At 46.4% G+C, this 19,263-nt stretch overlaps 1 protein-coding gene across 2 annotated transcripts in view; it reads right to left on the reverse strand.

Moving 5' to 3' along the window:
• dstyk (dual serine/threonine and tyrosine protein kinase) overlaps positions 1–19,263 on the reverse strand; it is a 106,718-nt gene that overhangs the window by 36,715 nt on the left and 50,740 nt on the right. For both annotated transcript variants that reach the window (XM_070859479.1, XM_070859478.1), the window contains exon 3: positions 1,076–1,760. In XM_070859479.1, the coding sequence (XP_070715580.1) occupies positions 1,076–1,760 (685 nt within the window). The remainder of the gene's footprint in view (positions 1–1,075; positions 1,761–19,263) is intronic.

Raw genomic sequence — 19,263 nt, forward strand, 5'->3', positions numbered from 1 at the left:
TCCTTCACTGACTCTGGGTCAAAATCCTGGAACGCCCTCCCCAACAGCGCGATGGGACTGTAGTGGTTCACCACCACCTTCTCAGGGGCAAGTCATCAATAAATGCTGGCCTTGCCAGCAATACCGACATCCCAGGATCAATTTTTTTTTTTAAAGTCAACCAGCAAAAAAAAAAATGCATGTAAAATAATTAGCCCAATCAAATGTTTGGCAAGTCATGCTGAAAGGCATTGCTTCAGTTACACAATACAAATGAAGCATATCTTTGGCTTCTGCAAATATGGGACAGCCAAAGACTTTCAAGACAACCGTGCTCCTTTAGTAGATGACTCCATTTCTGTCACTAGTCTTTACTTTTGTCTGCTAACTTTACAAGCTCCTAAATCATTCCTGCGCCCTCCCCTCCCCCGCAGCAGAACTAAGACTGCTTTGTTTCCACCTCCGTAACATTGCCAGTCTCCGCCATTGCCTCGGCTTATCCCACGGCTGAATCCTTCAGCCGTGCCTTTGCTACCGCTAGACTCTAGACTCGACTGCTCCAATGCACTCCTGGCTGGTCTCCCACATTCCACCCTACGCAAATTAGAGGTGATCCAAAACTCGGCTGCCCGTGAGCCAATTCACACCGAATCCCGCTCACCCATCACCGCTGTGCTCGCTGACCTACATTGGCTTCCGGTTGAGCATGGCCTCGATTTCAAAATTCTCATCTTTATTTTCAAATCCCTCCAGGGCCTCGCCCCTCCCTATCTTCCCCTCCCCCCACCCACCCTATGAAGTCTGCCCCCCTCTAATTCTGCCCTCGAGGATCCCCAATTATAATCACTCAACCATTGGTGGCCATGCCTTCTGTTACCTAGGCCCTAAGCTCTGGAACTCCCTGCCTAAACCTCTCTTTCCTCCTTCAAGAGGCTCCTTAAACCTACCTCTTTGACCAAGCTTTTGGTTACATGCGCTAATTTCTACTTATGCCTCCCGGTGTCAAATTTTTAATCTGACAACACTCCTGTGAAGCTTTAAAAGCGCTATATAAATACAAGTTGTTAACCCGTAATAGAAAACACTTGACCCTCACCTTTGAATTGCAAGTTCGCCGCCTCTTCCAAGAGCTCCTCCTTCATGCTGCTGAGAGTCTCGACGATCATGTCTCTCATTTCCTCCTGCTTCCTGTTGGCAATGTTCATCAGCGACTGGAACAGCTCATTCTCCTTGTCCCGGGTGTACTCCAGCCTCTTGGGAGTGATCTGCAGGTCGCGCTGCATGTCGAAGGCCTGGTTGATGAAGATGTCCAAGCAGCGGCAATGAACACCGTTCAGCACAGTGGCCGCGTCCACCAGGTGCATCTGCACCACCTGCTTGGCAAAAGGGCCGAGCTGCCGCAGCTTCTCAAAGTGCTCCACCAGCGTGCTCTGGGCCTTGCTGGTGCCGGCCAGCCCGCCCCCCGCGGGGCTCAGGTACTCCAGTTTGGTGAGCTGGCGGTGAAGGCAGCTCTTCTCCTTCTCGGACTTGGAACTTTTCACCGGGGGCTCCTTGTCCGGTCCAGAGTGCAGCTCGCTGCTCAAGTGCTTGGGCACCTTGATGAAGAAAACGGGCAGGGTGTGCTTCTTCTTCAGCTCCTGCAACTCTCTCTCTTCGCTGTCCGCCAAACGATCCTCGCTGATGGCATAGACGACAACCGGCAGCGAATGTCTCAAACAGTCGTCAAGCACGCCCCCGTCTGCCCGGGTTTCGTGGCATGGAAGAACTAGAATATCCATTTCCTGCAAAAAGAGAAAGAGAATGGTTAGAAAGGAGAGAAAATCCCACATTAACCTCGGCACCACTCTTGCCCCGGAGTCAGGTGGTCATGGGTGCCAGACCCATTCCAGAGACTCGAGTACATAACTCCAGGAAGACACGACTGCACTGTCAGGCATTAAATCTAGGGCACCCGCCTGCCCGCACGGGTGGACGCGAAAGATCCCAAGGCGCTATTCAAAGACAATCAGCGGTGTTTTTCTGGTGTCCTGGCCAAGTTATTCCCTCAGCCCACCTAACCAAAACAGATTATCTGGTCCCTTATCGCATTGATGTTTGTGGGAGCTTGCTGTGCACAAACTGGCTAACGCGTTTCCTACACTCCAAAAAGTACTTCATTGGCTGTAAAGCGCTTTGGGATGTCCTGAAAGGTGCTATATAAATGCAAGTTTGTTCTATTCTTTCTTTAAGACGGCATTAACATTCCGCCAAAGAGTATTTTCTTTTTGTAAGGACGCGACTGCCAACGAAACGGAAGCGGACTGCGTACGCATTGCTGCCCGTTTATCACGGGAGCGGGTTCGCCCCCAAAAAATTTTTTAATTCCGGGAGGGAACGAGCTGGTTCAAAAATGCTGGGAGGGAGCAGGAAAACTGTTGGGAGCAGCTGCGAGAAAAAGTGGTCAAAAATGCTCTTTGGAAAAATAGCTTCCGGTTCCAGAATAATGCACAGTATGCTTCTGTGCAGCTCCCAGGGCATTGGCAGGAGTCACTCCGTTTTTTAAATTAGTTCCTGGGATGTGGGTGTCACTGGCAAGGCCGGCATTTATTGCCCATCCCGAATTGCCCTGGTGAAGGTGGTGGTGAGCCGCCTTCTTGAACCGCTGCAGTCCGTTTGGTGAAGATGCTCCCACAGTGCTGCTAGGGATTAAGTTCCAGGATTTTGACCCAGCGACGATGAAGGAATGGCCGATATATTTCCAAGTCAAGATGATGTGTGACTTGGAGGGGAACATGGAGGTGATGGTGTTCCCATTCGCCTGCTGCCTTTTTCCTTCTAGGTGGTAGAGGTCGTGGGTTTGGGAGATGCCGTCGAAGAAGCCTTGGCGAGTTGCTGCAGTGCATCTTTTAGATGGTACATACTGCAGCCACGGTGCGTCGGTGGTGGAGGGAGTGAATGTTTAAGGTGGTGGATGGGGTGCCAATCAAGCGGGCTGTTTTGTCCTGGATGGTGTCAAGCTTCCTCAGGAGTTGCTGGAGCTGCACTCGTGCATTGTAAGGACTGAATGCTGGAGTCAGGGAGCGGAACTGGCCTGGCAAGTGTCACATGTTTGCACGACAGCGCAATGCAAGCTTTGACTCGAGGCACTGAAAGCATGGACCAAGGATTCAGCAATCGAGGGCAGAGATAGGGGCAAAAGCAGGCAATGCTGAGGAAATGGAAGAAAGTGCTTCAAGTAACGGAATGGATATTGGAGGCAGAATTCAGCTCGAGATCGAGCAGGAAACTAAGGTTCTGCATCTCAAAAGAGCCAGAGATGACACCTGGAAGTTTCTGGGATGATGCCACCAGCACAAGGTGACAGCTAAAGAGGATTAGATCGTATTTACAACACAAACCGGCTATTCGGCCCAACAGGACCATGTCAGTTTGTGTTCGGCATTTTTGCCAACGTTCGGCTCATCAAGGTCTTGGCGTCAGGAGAATTTGGCACCAAAAACAGATTACCTGGTAGTTCAACTAATTACTGTTTGTGGGATTGGGCTGTGAGCAACTTGACTACTGCCTTTGCAAAAACTGCGCTTGCAAGTAATTAATTGTACATGAAGCGGCGAGTTAAGATGCTATATAAATACAAGTTTTTCTCACAGCCCTTCCACCTTTCCCCTTCAACAATACAAACATTTTGGCGGGGAAAAAAAATAGAAAAGCAAATTATAATTTAAATGGAGAAAAATTACAAAATGCTGCCGTACAGAGGAACCTGGGGGTCCTTGTGCATGAAACGTAGAGTTAGTATGCAGATATAGCAAGTAATCAGGAAGGCAAATGGAATGTTGGCCTTTATTGCAAGGGGGACATAATATAAAAGCAGAGAAGTCCTGCTACAACTATACAGGGTATTGGTGAGACCACACCTGGAGTACTGCGTACAGTTTCGGTCTCCATATTTAAGGATATACTTGCATTGGAGGTTGTTCAGAGAAAGTTCACCAGGTTGATTCCAGAGATGAAGGGGTTAACTTATGAAGGTAGGTTGAGTAGGTTTGGCCTATACACATTGGAGTTCAGAAGAATGAGAGGTGATCTTTTCGAAACATAAGATAACGAAGGTGCTCGACAGGGTGGATGCAGAGAGGATGCTTCCACTGATAGGGGAGACAAGAACTAGAGGGCATAATCTTAAATAATCTTAGATAATAATCAATAATTAAAGATGAAATAGCAGTGCATTTGGAAAGCAGTGACAGGATCGGTCCAAGTCAGCATGGATTTATGAAAGGGAAATCATGCTCGACAAATCTTCTAGAATTTTGAGGATGTAACTAGTAGAGTGGACAAGGGAGAACCAATGGATGTGGTGTATTTGGACTTTCAAAAGGCTTTTGACAAAGGTCCCACACAAGAGATTGGTGAGAAAATTAAAGCACATGGTATTGGAGGTAATGTACTGACGTGGATAGAGAACTGGTTGGCAGACAGGAAGCAGAGAGTCAGAATAAACAGTCCTTTTCAGAATGGCAGGCAGTGACCAGTGGGGTGCCGCAGGGTTCAGTGCTGGGACCCCAGCTATTTACAATATACATCAATGATTTAGATGAAGGAATTTAATGTAATATCTCCAAGTTTGCAGATGACAATAAGCTGGGTGGTAGTGTGAGCTGTGAGGAGGATGCCGAGAGACTGCAGGGTGACTTGGACAGGTTAGGTGAGTGGGCAAATGCATGGCAGATGCAGTATAATGTGGATAAATGTGAGGTTATCCACTTTGGTGGCAAAAACAGGAAGACACATTATCTGAATGGTGACAGATTAGGAAAAAGGGAGGTGCAACGAGACCTGGAGGTCATGGTACATCAGTCATTGAAGTTTGGCAGGTACAGCAGGCGGTGAAGGCGGCAAATGGTATGTTGGCCTTCATAGCTAGAGGATTTGAGTATAGGAGCAGGAAGGTGTTACTGCAGTTGTACAAAGCCTTGGTGAGGCCACACCTGGAATATTGTGTTCAGTTTTGGTCTCCTAGTCTGAGGAAGGATGTTCTTGCTATTGAGGGAGTACAGTGAAGGTTCACCAGATTGATTCCCGGGATGGCAGGACTGACATACGAGGAGAGACTGGATCAACTAGGCTTGTATTCACTGGAGTTTAGATGAATGAGAGGGGATCTCAAAGAAAGATATAAAATTGACAGGATTGGACAGATTAGAGGCAGGAAGAATGTTCCCATTGCTGGAGAGTTCCAGAACCAAGGGTCACAGTCTAAGAATAAGAGGTAAGCCATTTAGGACCGAGATGAGGAGAAACTTCACTCAGAGTGGTTAACCTGTGGAATTCTCTACCGCAAAAAGTTGTTGAGGCTAGTTCGTTAGATATATTCAAAAAGGGAGTTAGATATGGCCCTTATGGCCAAAGGGGTATGGAGAGAAAGCAGGAAAGGGGTACTGAAGTTGAATGATCAGCCAAGATCTTATTGGATGGCGGTGCAGGCTCGAAGGGCCGAATGGCCTGCTCCTGCACCTAATTTCTATGTTTCTAGAATAAGGGGCCACCTATTTAAAACTGATGAGAAGGAATTTCTTCTCAGAGAGTTGTAAATCTGTGGAGATTGGGGTCATTGAATATATTTAAGGTGGAGATTTTTGAGTGATAAGGGAGTAAAGGGTTATGGGGAGCGGGCAGGGAAGTGGAGCCGAGTCCATGATCAGATCAGCCATGATCTTGTTAAATGGCGGAGCAGGCTCGAGGGGCCGTATGGCCTGCTCCTGCTTATGTCCTTATGTAAATATCTTGTATTTATATAGCGCCTTTAACGTAGTAAAACGTGCCAAGGCACTTTACAGGAGCGTTATCAGACAAAAATTGATACCGAATAAGAAGAAAACAGAGTAAGATCTGCTAAAAGTGTTACACAGCTGGCTCTCGAAGACAAGATCCCACGGAGGAACGGGGCAGAAGCAATAGCTGAAGGAATCCAACGAAAGAGTTCTCTTCTTACCCTGGGAACTATCTGATATTTTACCTAGTTCTTGGAGAAACATACACAAAGAATCGGAGGGAGCAAGTGCACCCGAGAGACCAGCCTGCATTCAGGAATAACTTTGGGGCCTGGTGTTTCTTCCCGCTGTTCCACTGTTTCTGGACCAGGCATCTGCCCTTTGGACTGGTCATTCAACTTCAAAGACGAAAGAAAATCCCCTTGTCTGCCTCCCCGCACACATTCTTCAGCCGGGGCTCAGCCACCAGCCCCCTCCGAGATCGGAACCGCTGCCACCCTTTGATGGTTTGCAGGAGCCGTGTAACGTCACCAGGCACAATCTCCAGCTGGTGCCCACCTCCGCTCCCACTGCCGCCCCCAACCCGCCTCGCTCTCCTGGTTACAAGGCCCTGAATCAAAGAAATGATATGGGGAGGGTTATGTAAGAACCGAACCTCCATCCTTGGTAGGGTGGGACAGAGCCATTCAATGCAAGGATTTCAGAGTAAATATTTGACCATGTGTGGGGTGATGGAATGAGGAAGCAGCTACTCCACTTTTGTTATTTTGAGCATCATTTTTGCAATCGGCCGAGAGGGAGAAGAACCCACAAAGAGGAACTCGGAACTCACTGGTTACTCGGCTTCTTGCAAGTTGTTTTTTTTCTCCACTGGCCCAATTTCAAAAGTTTTGATTCTCCCTCGGCACGGAACACCTTCCAGCCCCAGTCCCAAATGGCTCTGCCTCACACAAAAATGGACAGACAGTGCTCGTTTCCCAGCACGAGTGACTGTGGCTTGCTGATTCTGAACGTTACTTTTATTTAATCATTCGTTTCCTACATTACAACAGTGACTACACTTCATAAGTACTTCATTGGCTTCACGAGACATCTGGTGGTCGTGAAAGGCTGTATATAAATCCAAGTCTTTCTTTCATTCACGGGATGCTGGCAATTGATTGCCCATCCCTAGTTACCCTGGAGAAGGTGGTAGGCCGCCGCCTTCTTCAGCCGTCGCAGTCAGTGTGGTGTAGGTACTTCCACGGTGCAGTTAGAGAGGCAGTTCCAGGATTTTGAACCAGCGACGATTAAGGAATGCTGATATTTCTCCAAGTCAGGATGTTGTGCGACTTGGGAGGGGAACTTGCAGGTGATGGTGTTCCCAAGCACCTGCTGCCCTTGTCCTTCTAAGTGGTAGAGGTCGCAGGTTTGGAGGTGCTGTTGAAGCAGCCTTAGCAAGTTGCTGCAGTGCATGTTGTAGATGGTAGACACTGCAAGCAGGATGTGCTGGTGGTGGAGGTGCAAATATTTAAGCTAGTGATTGAGGTGCCGATCAAGTGGGCTGCTTTGTCCTGGAGGGCGTCAAGCTTCTTGTTTGTTGTTGGAGCTGCACTCATCCAGGCAAGTGGAGAATATCCTATCACACTCCTGACTTGTGTCTTGTAGGTGATGCAAAGGCTTGAGAGTCAGGAGATGAGTCACTTGCCTTTATACTGCACTGTCTGCTCTTCCATCCCAAATAAAATTGCCCTCGCCAATGTACATCGGCCCCCAACTACGCATATTTAAATCTGTTCCATGACCTCACTCCTTCTTATCTCTAACCTATTCAGGCTTACAACTCTCTTCCCAAAACCTGCCATTACCCTGACTCTTGGGCATGTCCCTCTTTTTGCCCCACCATTGGCAACTGTGCCTTCGGTCACCCAGATCCCACATTATGGAATTGCCTCCCTAAACCCCTCCACCTTCCTGTCTTTTAAAACCTTGCTTAAAACCCACCTCTTTCACCAAGCTTTTGGTTATCCCTGATGTCATGTATTCAACCAGCATTGTAACCCATGTATAATCTGACCTAAGTTGTACACTGTGGGAACAATGACCACTAGGTGGTGAACTTGTGGGAGACACTCCTAACCTAGACCTTCAGATATAAAAGGGGAAGCTCCACCCACTTCCAGCACTTGAGTGCTTGGAAATAAAAGGACAGGTCACAGACTGACGACCTCTCAAGCATGAGCCTCGTGTGCATTTATACTGTATAGTAAGGACGTATCACCTCCTAATAGCTCCTGCTTTGATTGTGTCAATTTTTTTTTTTTGAGTATGCCATTTTAAAGCACTTTTCTACGTTAAAGGCAGACAAATAATGTTGTAGTTTCATGAGTCTAAACTTAGTTTTTTTTTAAAGTATTCTTTAAATGTGAGAGACTCATTCTCTCCACACATTGCTGACAACACTACCACCATCGCCAGTGACTTCACGCCAGTGTTAAACAACTCCAAATCCATTCTTCAGTTGCAAGCCAAGCTTGGAAGGGAAGATTCCACAATTGTATTGCTGGGTATTTCAACGCTCCCCTGGCTGGCCTTCCATATTGCACCTTCTGTAAACTTGAGTTCAACCAAAACTCGCCCGTGTCCTAACTTGCACCAAGTCCCGTTCATCCATCACCCCTGTTCTCCCTAACCGAGGTAGGCTCCCGGTCCGGCAACACCTCAAATTTTAACATTCTCAACCTTGTTTTCAAATCCCTCCGAGGCCTCGCATCTCCCCATTTCTAACCTCCTCCAGCTCGACAACCCACAGAGCTCTGCGCTCTTCCAATTCTGGTCTCTTGTGCATCCCCGATTTTAATCATTGCACCATTGGCGATCGTGCCTTCAGCTGCCGAGACCCTGAGCTCTGGAATTCCCTCCCTAAATCTCACCTCCACGCTTCTCCTCCTTTAAGATGCTTCTTAAAACCTCCCTCTTTGACCGATTTTAGTCACCTGCCCCAATATCTCCTTCTGTGGCCCTTTTACAACATTAAAGGCTCTACATAAATGCAAGCTTTTGCATTTTACACAGTTCAAATAGGCACTGCAGATAAATTTCACGCACCCACAATTTACTTAGGCAACTAAAAAGAAACACTGATACTTGAGCCTTAATAACTAACAAAGGACTCGGCTCATGAAATCCTGGAACCGTATGCATCAAATCCAAGAAACACCACCTCCTATTTATATAACACTCTTCGCATGGAAGTATGTCTTTTCAGGAAAGTGTTTTTTGGGAGGTGGCTGAGCCTATTGAACAGATTTAAACACTGAATAAAATGGTAAAGTAAACCCAAAATATTGCTTCAACGGTAGTCGGAGCAAATGACATTAAATTAACGAAGAATAAACATCAAACTGATAGAGATAATTCTTTCATTTAGAGTAGTTAATACTTGGACTATACTTTGGCAGGGAAGGTTGGTTCAAAATGCAGTTAAAAATGTAGTCTTGAAAAAAAAAGACAGCCTTGCATTTATATAGCACCTTTCACGACCTCAGGACGTCCCAAAGCGCCTTACAATGAGTTACTTTTGACGTGTAGTCAGTGTTGTATGTAGGAAAGGTTTGTGTACTAGAGGAACCAGTTTCAATGGGTAGAATAGCCTTTCCTCACCCTGCACTGCTCCAATAAGAACATAAGAAATAGGAGCAGGAGTAGGCCTAAGGGCCCCTCGAGCCTGATCCACCATTCAGCAAGATCATGGTTGATCAACAACCTCAACTCCACTTTCCTGCCCGATCTCCACATCCCTCGATTCCCCTAGACTCCAAAAATCTATCGATCTCAACCTTGAATATATTCAGAGACTCAGCATCCACAGCCCTCTGGGGCAGAGAATACCAAAGATTCACCAGCCTCCTGAGTGAAGAAATTCCTCATCTCGGTCTTAAGTGGCCTTCCTCTTTTTCGAGACTGCGACCACTAGTTCGAGACACTCCAGCCAGGAGCAACCACCTCTCGGCATCTACCCTGTCAATCCCCTTCAGAATCTTGTATGTTTCAATGAGATCACCTCTCAATCTTCTAAACTCGAGAGTATAGGCCCAATCTACACTGATCCAATATCTGTTCTTTGAATTGGTTCCATCTGAATCTTAGATTTGTTTGAACAGTTAAAACTGGGAAGGAGTAACATCATGGAATTAATTCCAGGAGGTACGTAGCCTATGATACGGGCTGAGGGTCTGCGGCATCAGTTCTCCACACAACCAGGTGGCTTAACCTTCGCAGCCTCCTAACAAAATTGTAAAAATGAGCTCAAATGGACAGAAACAACACTAGCGCCAAAATCAGTCACACCTCCTGGTCGCCGTTTGAATGTGGGGCATATGCTCTAGAGTGATCTCCAGCAAGTTGTTCACTCTTCTCGGAAATCATTCAGACTCCCAAACCAAACACTCACCACATTTTTCGGAGGAGACATTAAACAGTCTGCCCTCTCGGGTGGACGTAAAGGATCCCATGGCACTATTTCGAAAAAGAGCGGGGGAGTTATCCCCGGTGCCCTTTATCCCTCCATCAACATCACTAAAACAGATTATCTGGTCACTATTGCACTGCTGTTTGTGGGAGCTTGCTGTGCGCAGATTGGTGGCTAAGTTTCCTACAGCGACAACATTTCAAAAGTACTTGAGCAAAATGCTGCAGATGCTAGAATCTGAAATAAAAACAGAAAATGCTGGAAATCTCAGCGGGTCAAGCAGCATCTGCGGAGCAAGAGAGACGCAGTTAATGTTTCAGGACTGTGACCCTCCGTCAGAACTGGAAGAGATAAGAGATGCAACAGGTTCTGCTTGGCCTGCTGAGATTTCCAGCATTTTCTCTTTTTACTTCAAAAGTACTTCATTGGCTGTGAAGCGTTTATGGACGCCTCGAGATGGTGGAATGCACTATATAAATGCATGTCTTTCTTAAGGGAGGCCACCAGAAAGGGGCCGCGTCAGCTGCAATTTAGCACCAGACTCCATCATAAACCCCTCCCTGCAACTCAACACTGCCATTCCTGACTGGAAACTTTATGGCAAAAGGAAAGACACTTTTGGAGGCCTACTTCTTCCGACAGCAAAACTCGAATCCATCTACTACCCTGCTCCTTTCCCACTCCCCCCTATGTCTCCCCCACCACCACACAAATAAAACAAGAGCCAAAACTACCAGAGTCCTCGGAGCAGGGGTGCCAACACTGGTTGGACACATTCCTGGAGGGTTCCTGCCCAGTTAAACAGCCTTTTCCTTGATCTGCAATTTTTTTTTTTAAACGAGTAAATGAAAGTGCTAAGAGAAATTGAAGAAAAACCTCTTTTTTATTACAGTCCGATGATGTCCCTCCCCAGATTACATGCAGCAGTGTCCAGGAGATTAATCTTCAATTCCTGGAGACTCTGGGGTAATCCTGGACGGTTGGCGACCCCTACCTCCGAGCTACAGCGAGCTTGTGCCTCCGTCTCGCGACACCTTTTCACAAAGAGCTATTTCTGCAGCACTGAATCGCAGACTCGTCAGCTAAACCACTGCTATGATTCACCGTGAACAAGCAGGTCGAGAAGGTGTGAACAACCACAAAAGTGGTCAGCAATTTCAAATTTAAAACCACGGTCTTATTCCCCCAATGGCTTGTGTGTTTGTTTGTTTAAAATCAGTGCGAGACGGATCTGAAAGCCCACTTGCACTCTTCAGCCTCTGCTGAGCTGGCGAGGTGGGAGTAGGGTAACTGCAAGAAAGGAGGCATAGAAATCGTCCATTCCTCAGTCAATCATAAAATATACCATCCACATCACCGCTCTCCCGCTCACTTGATGACCTCCCAGACCCCACACCCCAGCTTGCTTCAGCCTCCACAAATGATACATTTCAGGAATTGTAATGTGAAAGCACCAACACAAGACAAACAATGAGGAACGAACGAACTTGCATTTATATAGCGGCGTTCACGACCACCACTCGTCTCAAAGCGCTTTACAGCCAATGAAGTGCTTTTGGAGTGCAGTCACTGTTGTAATGTGGGAAACGCGGCAGCGAACTTGCGCACAGCAAGCTCCCACACACAGCAATGTGACAATGACCAGATAATCTGTTTTTTTAATGTTGACTGAGGGATAAATATTGGCCCCAGGACACCGGGGATAACTCCCCTGCTCTTCTTCGAAATAGTGCCATGGGATCTTTTATGCCCACCTGAGAGCAGACTGGGCCTCGGTTTAACGTCTCATCCGAAAGACGGAACCTCTAACAGTGCAGCACTCCCTCAGCACTGCACTGGAGCATCAGCCTAGATTTTTGTGTTCAAGTCCCTGGCGTGGGACACGAACCTGCAATCTTCTGACTCAAAGGCGAGTGTGCTACCCACTGAGCCACGGCTGACACTGTAAAACAGCCAATGAAGTACTTTTGCAGTATAGTCACTGTTGTAATGCAAGAAACACGGCAGCCTATTTGCACACAGCAAGCTCCCAAAAATATGGCTATCAGATAATCCGTTTTAGTGATGTTGGTCGTGGGATAAATATTGGCCAGTACACCAGGGAGAACACCCCCGCTTTTCCCTCGAATAATGCCACGGGCTCTTTTATGACCACCTGAGGGGGCACAGGGGTCCTCGGTTTAACGTCTTATCTGAATAGATAGTACCTCTGATGCAGTACTGCACTATCAGCACTGCACTTGAGTGTCAGCCGAGATTACGTGCTCAAGTGCCTGAAGCGAGACTTCAGCCCAAAATCTTGAGAGAGGAGAGAGTACTACCCACTGAGTCACGGCTGACACACTCATTTTCCTCTCGATCAGCTCGGCACCTGACATCAGCTTCACTTGGTACTTCTCTGACACTACAGCACTCAACAACACCAACGTGTATTTATATAGCACCTTTAACATAGTGAAACGTCCCAAGGCGCTTCTCACAGGAGCATTGAGATTTTAAAAATGGACACCGAGCTGCATAAGTAGATATCAGCACAGGTGACCTAAAGCTTGGTCAAAGATGTATGTTTTAAGGAGTGTCTTGAAGGAGGAAAGAGAGGAGGAGAGGTTTAGGCAGGGAGTTCCAGAGCTTGGGACCAAGGCAACAGAAGCATGGCCACCAATAGTTGAGTGATTCTAATCAGGGGTGCTCAAGAAGGCAGAGTTCGAGGAATGCAGATATCTTGGAGGAGGGGATTGTGGGGCTGGAGGAGATTAAAAGAAATAGGAGTAAGCCATACAGCCACTCGAGCCTGCCCCGCCATTGAATACGATCATGGCTGATCTGATCATGGCCTCAGGTCCACTTCCCTGCCCGCTCGCCATATTGTTCAAGAAACCATCTATTTCTGTCTTAAATTTATTCAATGTCCCAGCTTCCACAGCTCTCTGAGGCAACAAATTCCACAGATTTACCACCCTCAGAAAAGAAATTTCTCCTCATCTCAGTTTTAAATGGGCGGCCCCTTATTCTATCATGCCCTCTAGTTTTAGTCTCCCCCATCAGTGGAAACATCCTCTCTGCATCCACCTTGTCGAGCCCCCTCATAATCTTATAAGTTTCGATAAGATCACCTCTCATTCTTCTGAATTCTAATGAGTAGAGACCCAATCTACTCAACTTTTCCTCAAGTCAACCCCTCTCTTTGCAGGGTAATATCCACACTAAATTCTGGAGTTTGCACTGGATAATAAGAGCTCACACTGCCCAAGCTGAATATGCATGGCGCCCATCATAGCCAGAGGAGAAACTCACTGCCAATCCGTACTGGAGTGAAGCTCAGGTTCCAGGAGAGAAGAGAGAGAGTGTGCAACTACATATCACGAGACATTCACATAAACCCAGATAACGCTGACTTCGGCTGGATGCTATTTTTCACATTTTAAAACTGTGCAAATTAAATAAGTGAAGAATTTCTCCAATTCAGAAGGGGAAGAAAAAATCTTTCACAGACGAGGCAGAAATAAAATCAAGAGAAGTTTAAATGTTTCAAGAACTCAGCAGCAGTCATCTCAAATTACAATCTAAAGTCTTCAACAAAATGTAAAATGACATATTTCAGTCCTCAAAACAATTAGTGAAAAAGAAAAATGCCTCAAATATTTAAAATCCCTTTCTGTTAGAATGTTCAAAGTGCTGGAAATTAAATCAGGAGGATGGAGACAAAAACAAGATTTAATCAAATGAAAATTTGTTTAAAAAGGAACTATTAAAGCCGGACTCAACTGGTCGTGGCTTTGCCCGCTTGAGGCCGAGAGGAATGAAAGACTCCAGTCTAATCTGCTCCCACAATGGAGGCAGTCACTGGTATCTCCAAGATACCACGCAACAAGCCCGAAATGGAACTCACTCAGCCACAAATAAATAAATGAAATGCTTCAAAGTTGAAGAAGTAGCCCTGGCAGATGATGAACTGGAATGTGGTGCTTCGCTCAGTCAGTTAAGGCAGGAAGCGGTGGATCCGGAGTCAGGCCCAGGATAGTCGCAGTTCTGCTCCACGGGCTGAGTTTGCGGATCTGGGCTGGGGTATCATCAGTCAGAGCATTCAAACTGTCCTTGGTATTGCTCAGAGAGGGAGGAGGAAGAATAAAAAAATTCATCAGTCAGGGCTCCTGCTCGCTGCCCAGCCACTAGTCCTGGAACGTGTGGGCGTGTATGGGCACACAATCAGACTCCCTCATCCACCCACCCCCGACAGAAAAGCAGTGAGCCGACACCCAGTCTAGGCTTCACACGTGAAGATCGGCCTCTTGGGTGAGGCATCGCGGGACAACTCTACTGTGCAGAGTTTTGGTCTCCTTACCCAAGGAAGGATATACTTGCCATTGAGGGAGTGCAACAAAGGTTCACCAGACTGATTCCTGGGATGGGGAGATTGTCCTATGAGGAAACATTGAGTAGACTCGGCCTATTCTCTCAAGTGTGAGAAGGGGAGGTGAACTCATTGAAACATGGAAAATTCTTACAGGGCTTGACAGAGTGGATGTTTCCTCTGTAGCAGAGTCTAGAACTAGGGGTCAGTCTAATAAGGGGTCGAACATTTAGGACTGAGATGAGGAGAAACTTCTTCACTCTTCCACCCAGAGGGCTGTGATTGCTCAGTCTTTGAATATATTGAAGACAGAGATCGATAGATTTTTGGATATTAAGGGAATCAAGGGATGGCGGAGCAGGCTCGAGGGGCTGAATGCCTACTCCTGCTCCTAATTCTTATGTTCTTATGTAACCAGTGCCTCTGGACTCCGAGCCCAGCATGGAGTCCACTCCTTCATAAGATCACAAAGCAATTATGGATGAGGATCACCATTAAGTCCCATGGTTCATCCATCCTGAATCGCCCTCAGTCCCCCATTGTAGAATCTAGTTATTTCGGAAATGCATCCAAAAGGTTTTCATTCCCACCCACGCTACCATGAAGCCAATTCCAAGTGTTGATCACTCCTTGCGTGATGAAAAAAAATTCCTGGTACCTTTCGTTACTTGAAACTTGTGTCTTCTTCCCAACTCTCGATTTACTCTGAATATTCCAGCCTTGCATTTTCCATATAATATAGTATCTGGAAGATCAACTCTCATATCTCTGTCCCAGGCTGAAAAGCACAAGCTTTTTCTCATCATCCCTCGTGGACAAGACCCTCACACTATAGATCAGCCTTGTGGCTCTTCTCGACACCATCTCCAGCGCTTCAATGTCTCCTTCGTTTCTTGGCAAGTAGAACTGGACTTGGTATTCGCGTGATTTGACCAGTACCTCAGACATGCATTCTCCTCTGTACTGGCTGGATATGCGAGCGTCCCGTCGACACATCATCCTTGGCTATTTCATCATTCGTGGAGTACTTCTTGCTTAACCTTCTATCCTACCTGTCAGCATTGAATCTCACCTGTCATTGAAACATATCTGAGCTGCTTCCTCCAATTCCATTGCCTCTTCCAGTTTGGCCATATCAGCAGATTGAACTACTTTTTATTGAGTTTGAGTCGAGGTCACGAACGTAAATAACAAACCATTGCACAGTCACCAAGCCCTCAGGTACCCCAATTAGTGCTCCTTCCCGCATCCTCATCTATCTCCTCCAACGAGTACTTGTGTCTACCAACCAGCTCCTTATCCATTCACAGCATTTACAGTGAATCCAAAATATTTTCAAAAGTCTAGGTACACCACATTGCCACGCCTTCCATGGTCCACCTGGGATCGAGGTGGTCAGTCAGGTATGACGTTTCTCCAAATCCATTTTGGCTACTGCTAACTAGGTTATACACCAAGTACAAACAGGGGAAGAAGCATGTGACAAACCAAGCACCCCACCCACCCATCCCTTCAACCACCACCTGCCCCACCTGTGACAGCATCTGTAGATCCCGTGTTGGTCTCATCAGTCACCTTAGAACTCATTTTAGTGTGGAAGCAAATCATCCTCAACTCTGGGGGACTGCCTAAGATGATGATGATTCTTACAGAGGTAGTCAAGTTTACTCGATGACTGGCTCCATTAAGTTACACAGAATGGAGGAAAGACTGATGGATCTTTAGTTGTCTGGGTCTCTTGTCGCCGTTTGCAGATGGGCACCACATTTGCCCGTTTGCAGCTTGCAGGGAACATTAAGACGGATTGCAAAAGTTTCTATAGATATGTAAAGAGAAAAAGGTTAGTAAAGACAAACGTAGGTCCCCTGCAGTCAGAATCAGGGGAAGTCATAACGGGGAACAAAGAAATGGCGGACCAATTGAACAAGTACTTTGGTTCGGTATTCACGAAGGAGGACACGAACAACCTTCCGGTTATAAAAGGGGTCGGGGGGTCTAGTAAGGAGGAGGAACTGAGGGAAATCCTTATTAGCCGGGAAATTGTGTTGGGGAAATTGATGGGATTGAAGGCCGATAAATCCCCAGGGCCTGATGGACTGCATCCCAGAGTACTTAAGGAGGTGGCCTTGGAAATAGTGGATGCGTTGACAGTCATTTTCCAATATTCCATTGACTCTGGATCAGTTCCTCTGGAGTGGAGGGTAGCCAATGTAACCCCACTTTTTAAAAAAGGAGGGAGAGAGAAAACAGGGAATTATAGACCGGTCAGCCTGACATCGGTAGTGGGTAAAATGATGGAATCAATTATTAAGGATGTCATAGCAGTGCATTTGGAAAGAGGTGACATGATAGGTCCAAGTCAGCATGGATTTGTGAAAGGGAAATCATGCTTGACAAATCTTCTGGAATTTTTTGAGGATGTTTCCAGTAGAGTGGATAAGGGAGAACCAGTTGATGTAGTATATTTGGACTTTCAGAAGGCGTTCGACAAGGTCCCACACAAGAGATTGATGTGCAAAGTTAGAGCACATGGGATTGGGGGTAGTGTACTGACATGGATTGAGAACTGGTTGTCAGACAGGAAGCAAAGAGTAGGAGTAAATGGGTACTTTTCAGAATGGCAGGCAGTGACTAGTGGGGTACCGCAAGATTCTGTGCTGGGGCCCCAGCTGTTTACACTGTACATTAATGATTTAGATGAGGGGATTAAATGTAGTATCTCCAAATTTGCGGATGACACCAAGTTGGGTGGCAGTGTGAGCTGCGAGGAGGATGCTGTGAGGCTGCAGAGCGACTTGGATAGGTTAGGTGAGTGGGCAAATGCATGGCAGATGAAGTATAATGTGGATAAATGTGAGGTTATCCACTTTGGTGGTAAAAACAGAGAGACAGACTATTATCTGAATGGTGACAGATTAGGAAAAGGGGAGGTGCAAAGAGGCCTGGGTGTCATGGTACATCAGTCATTGAAGGTTGGCATGCAGGTGCAGCAGGCGGTTAAGAAAGCAAATGGCATGTTGGCCTTCATAGCAAGGGGATTTGAGTACAGGGGCAGGGAGGTGTTGCTACAGTTGTACAGGGCATTGGTGAGGCCACACCTGGAGTATTGTGTATAGTTTTGGTCTCCTAACCTGAGGAAGGACATTCTTGCTATTGAGGGAGTGCAGCGAAGGTTCACCAGACTGATTCCCGGGATGGCGGGACTGACCTATCAGAAAGACTGGATCAACTGGGCTTGTATTCACTGGAGTTCAGAAGAATGAGAGGGGACCTCATAGAAACATTTAAAATTCTGACGGGGTTAGACAGGTTAGATGCAGGAAGAATGTTCCCAATGTTGGGGAAGTCCAGAACCAGAGGTCACAGTCTAAGGATAAGGGGTAAGCCATTTAGGACCGAGATGCGGAGGAACTTCTTCACCCAGAGAGTGGTGAACCTGTGGAATTCTCTACCACAGAAAGTTGTTGAGGCCAATTCACTAAATATATTCAAAAAAGGAGTTAGATGAGGTCCTTACTACTCGGGGGATTAACGGCTATGGCGAGAAAGCAGGAATGGGGTACTGAAGTTGAATGTTCAGCCATGAACTCATTGAATGGCAGTGTAGGCTCGAAGGGCCGAATGGCCTACTCCTGCACCTATTTTCTATGTTTCTATGTTTCTATGTTTTCAATTTAGTAGCATCGTTCCAGTGTCCAGTGACTCCCTCATAGTTGTCATCGGGGCTTCACAAGTCTCCTCCAGAGTCGTTTTCAGCACTCTGGGATAAATATGATCCATCCCAAGCGATGAGTTAGCTTTGAGCTCTTTTAACCTGTCCGTGACATCCATCTAATTTATTCTGGTTGTTCGTTTTACTTTATTTACCTTCATTTGGGAAGGGTGCTCCTCATATTCTCCCCGTAACTATTCTGAGCCAGTAATCATTCAGAATATTGTCTCGTGCTGGCTCTCAGAATTGCTTCTGATTGCATCATTTGTGATTTTCACCTCTTCCCTGAATACCCTCACTGCTGTGGCACTGAAAGAATGTGGATGAATTTTATTACTATTATGTTTAGCCTCTGCTGCTTTGCTTTTTTGGTCTCTCTCGGCATCTCTGGTTACCCTTTTAATTCATTTCTGCATTTTCTTGCATTGCTTCCATCGAACCCTTGTAAGAGAAGTACTGAGTCAGCAAGAAACTGCTGAACATACATCATTAACGCAGGGATGCTACAGCAATCACAATATTTAAACTATGTACATTGGTCACATTCTTGCAGTTCTTTTCCAGGAGCACTTCAGTTGATCAGTAACATACACAGGACAAAGAAAATCTTTTCCACAACCAAACTAGACTAGTTTTATTAAACTAGTGTTATTTCCCCACACACCCATCAGGGAACACAAAGTCAATTGTCTTTGCTGAATTTAAAATAACTGGCGAAACAGCATGATTTTTAGATTCTGAAATCCAAGCACTGAAGACTGAAGCTGCACCTCCAGTTCATGCCAAAATTTGGTCCTTCCTCCTTCATTCTCAACAAACACGAAATTAAGTGAGGTCAGGATGTGGAATAGATAACTCAGCAGGAGGAGCAAGATTTGTTCAACATTAAAGTGCGGTTTAAAACAAAACATTTCTCATCAAAAAGGGCAGGCAAAACGCTGGTGTCAGGGGATGGAGGGGGATGAGAGACAATTGGCCTGACAACTTTCTTACATCACAACAAAGATCAGGAACTCAA

The sequence above is a fragment of the Pristiophorus japonicus genome, chromosome 17 (genome assembly GCF_044704955.1).
Source record: "Pristiophorus japonicus isolate sPriJap1 chromosome 17, sPriJap1.hap1, whole genome shotgun sequence".
NCBI lineage: Eukaryota > Metazoa > Chordata > Chondrichthyes > Pristiophoridae > Pristiophorus > Pristiophorus japonicus.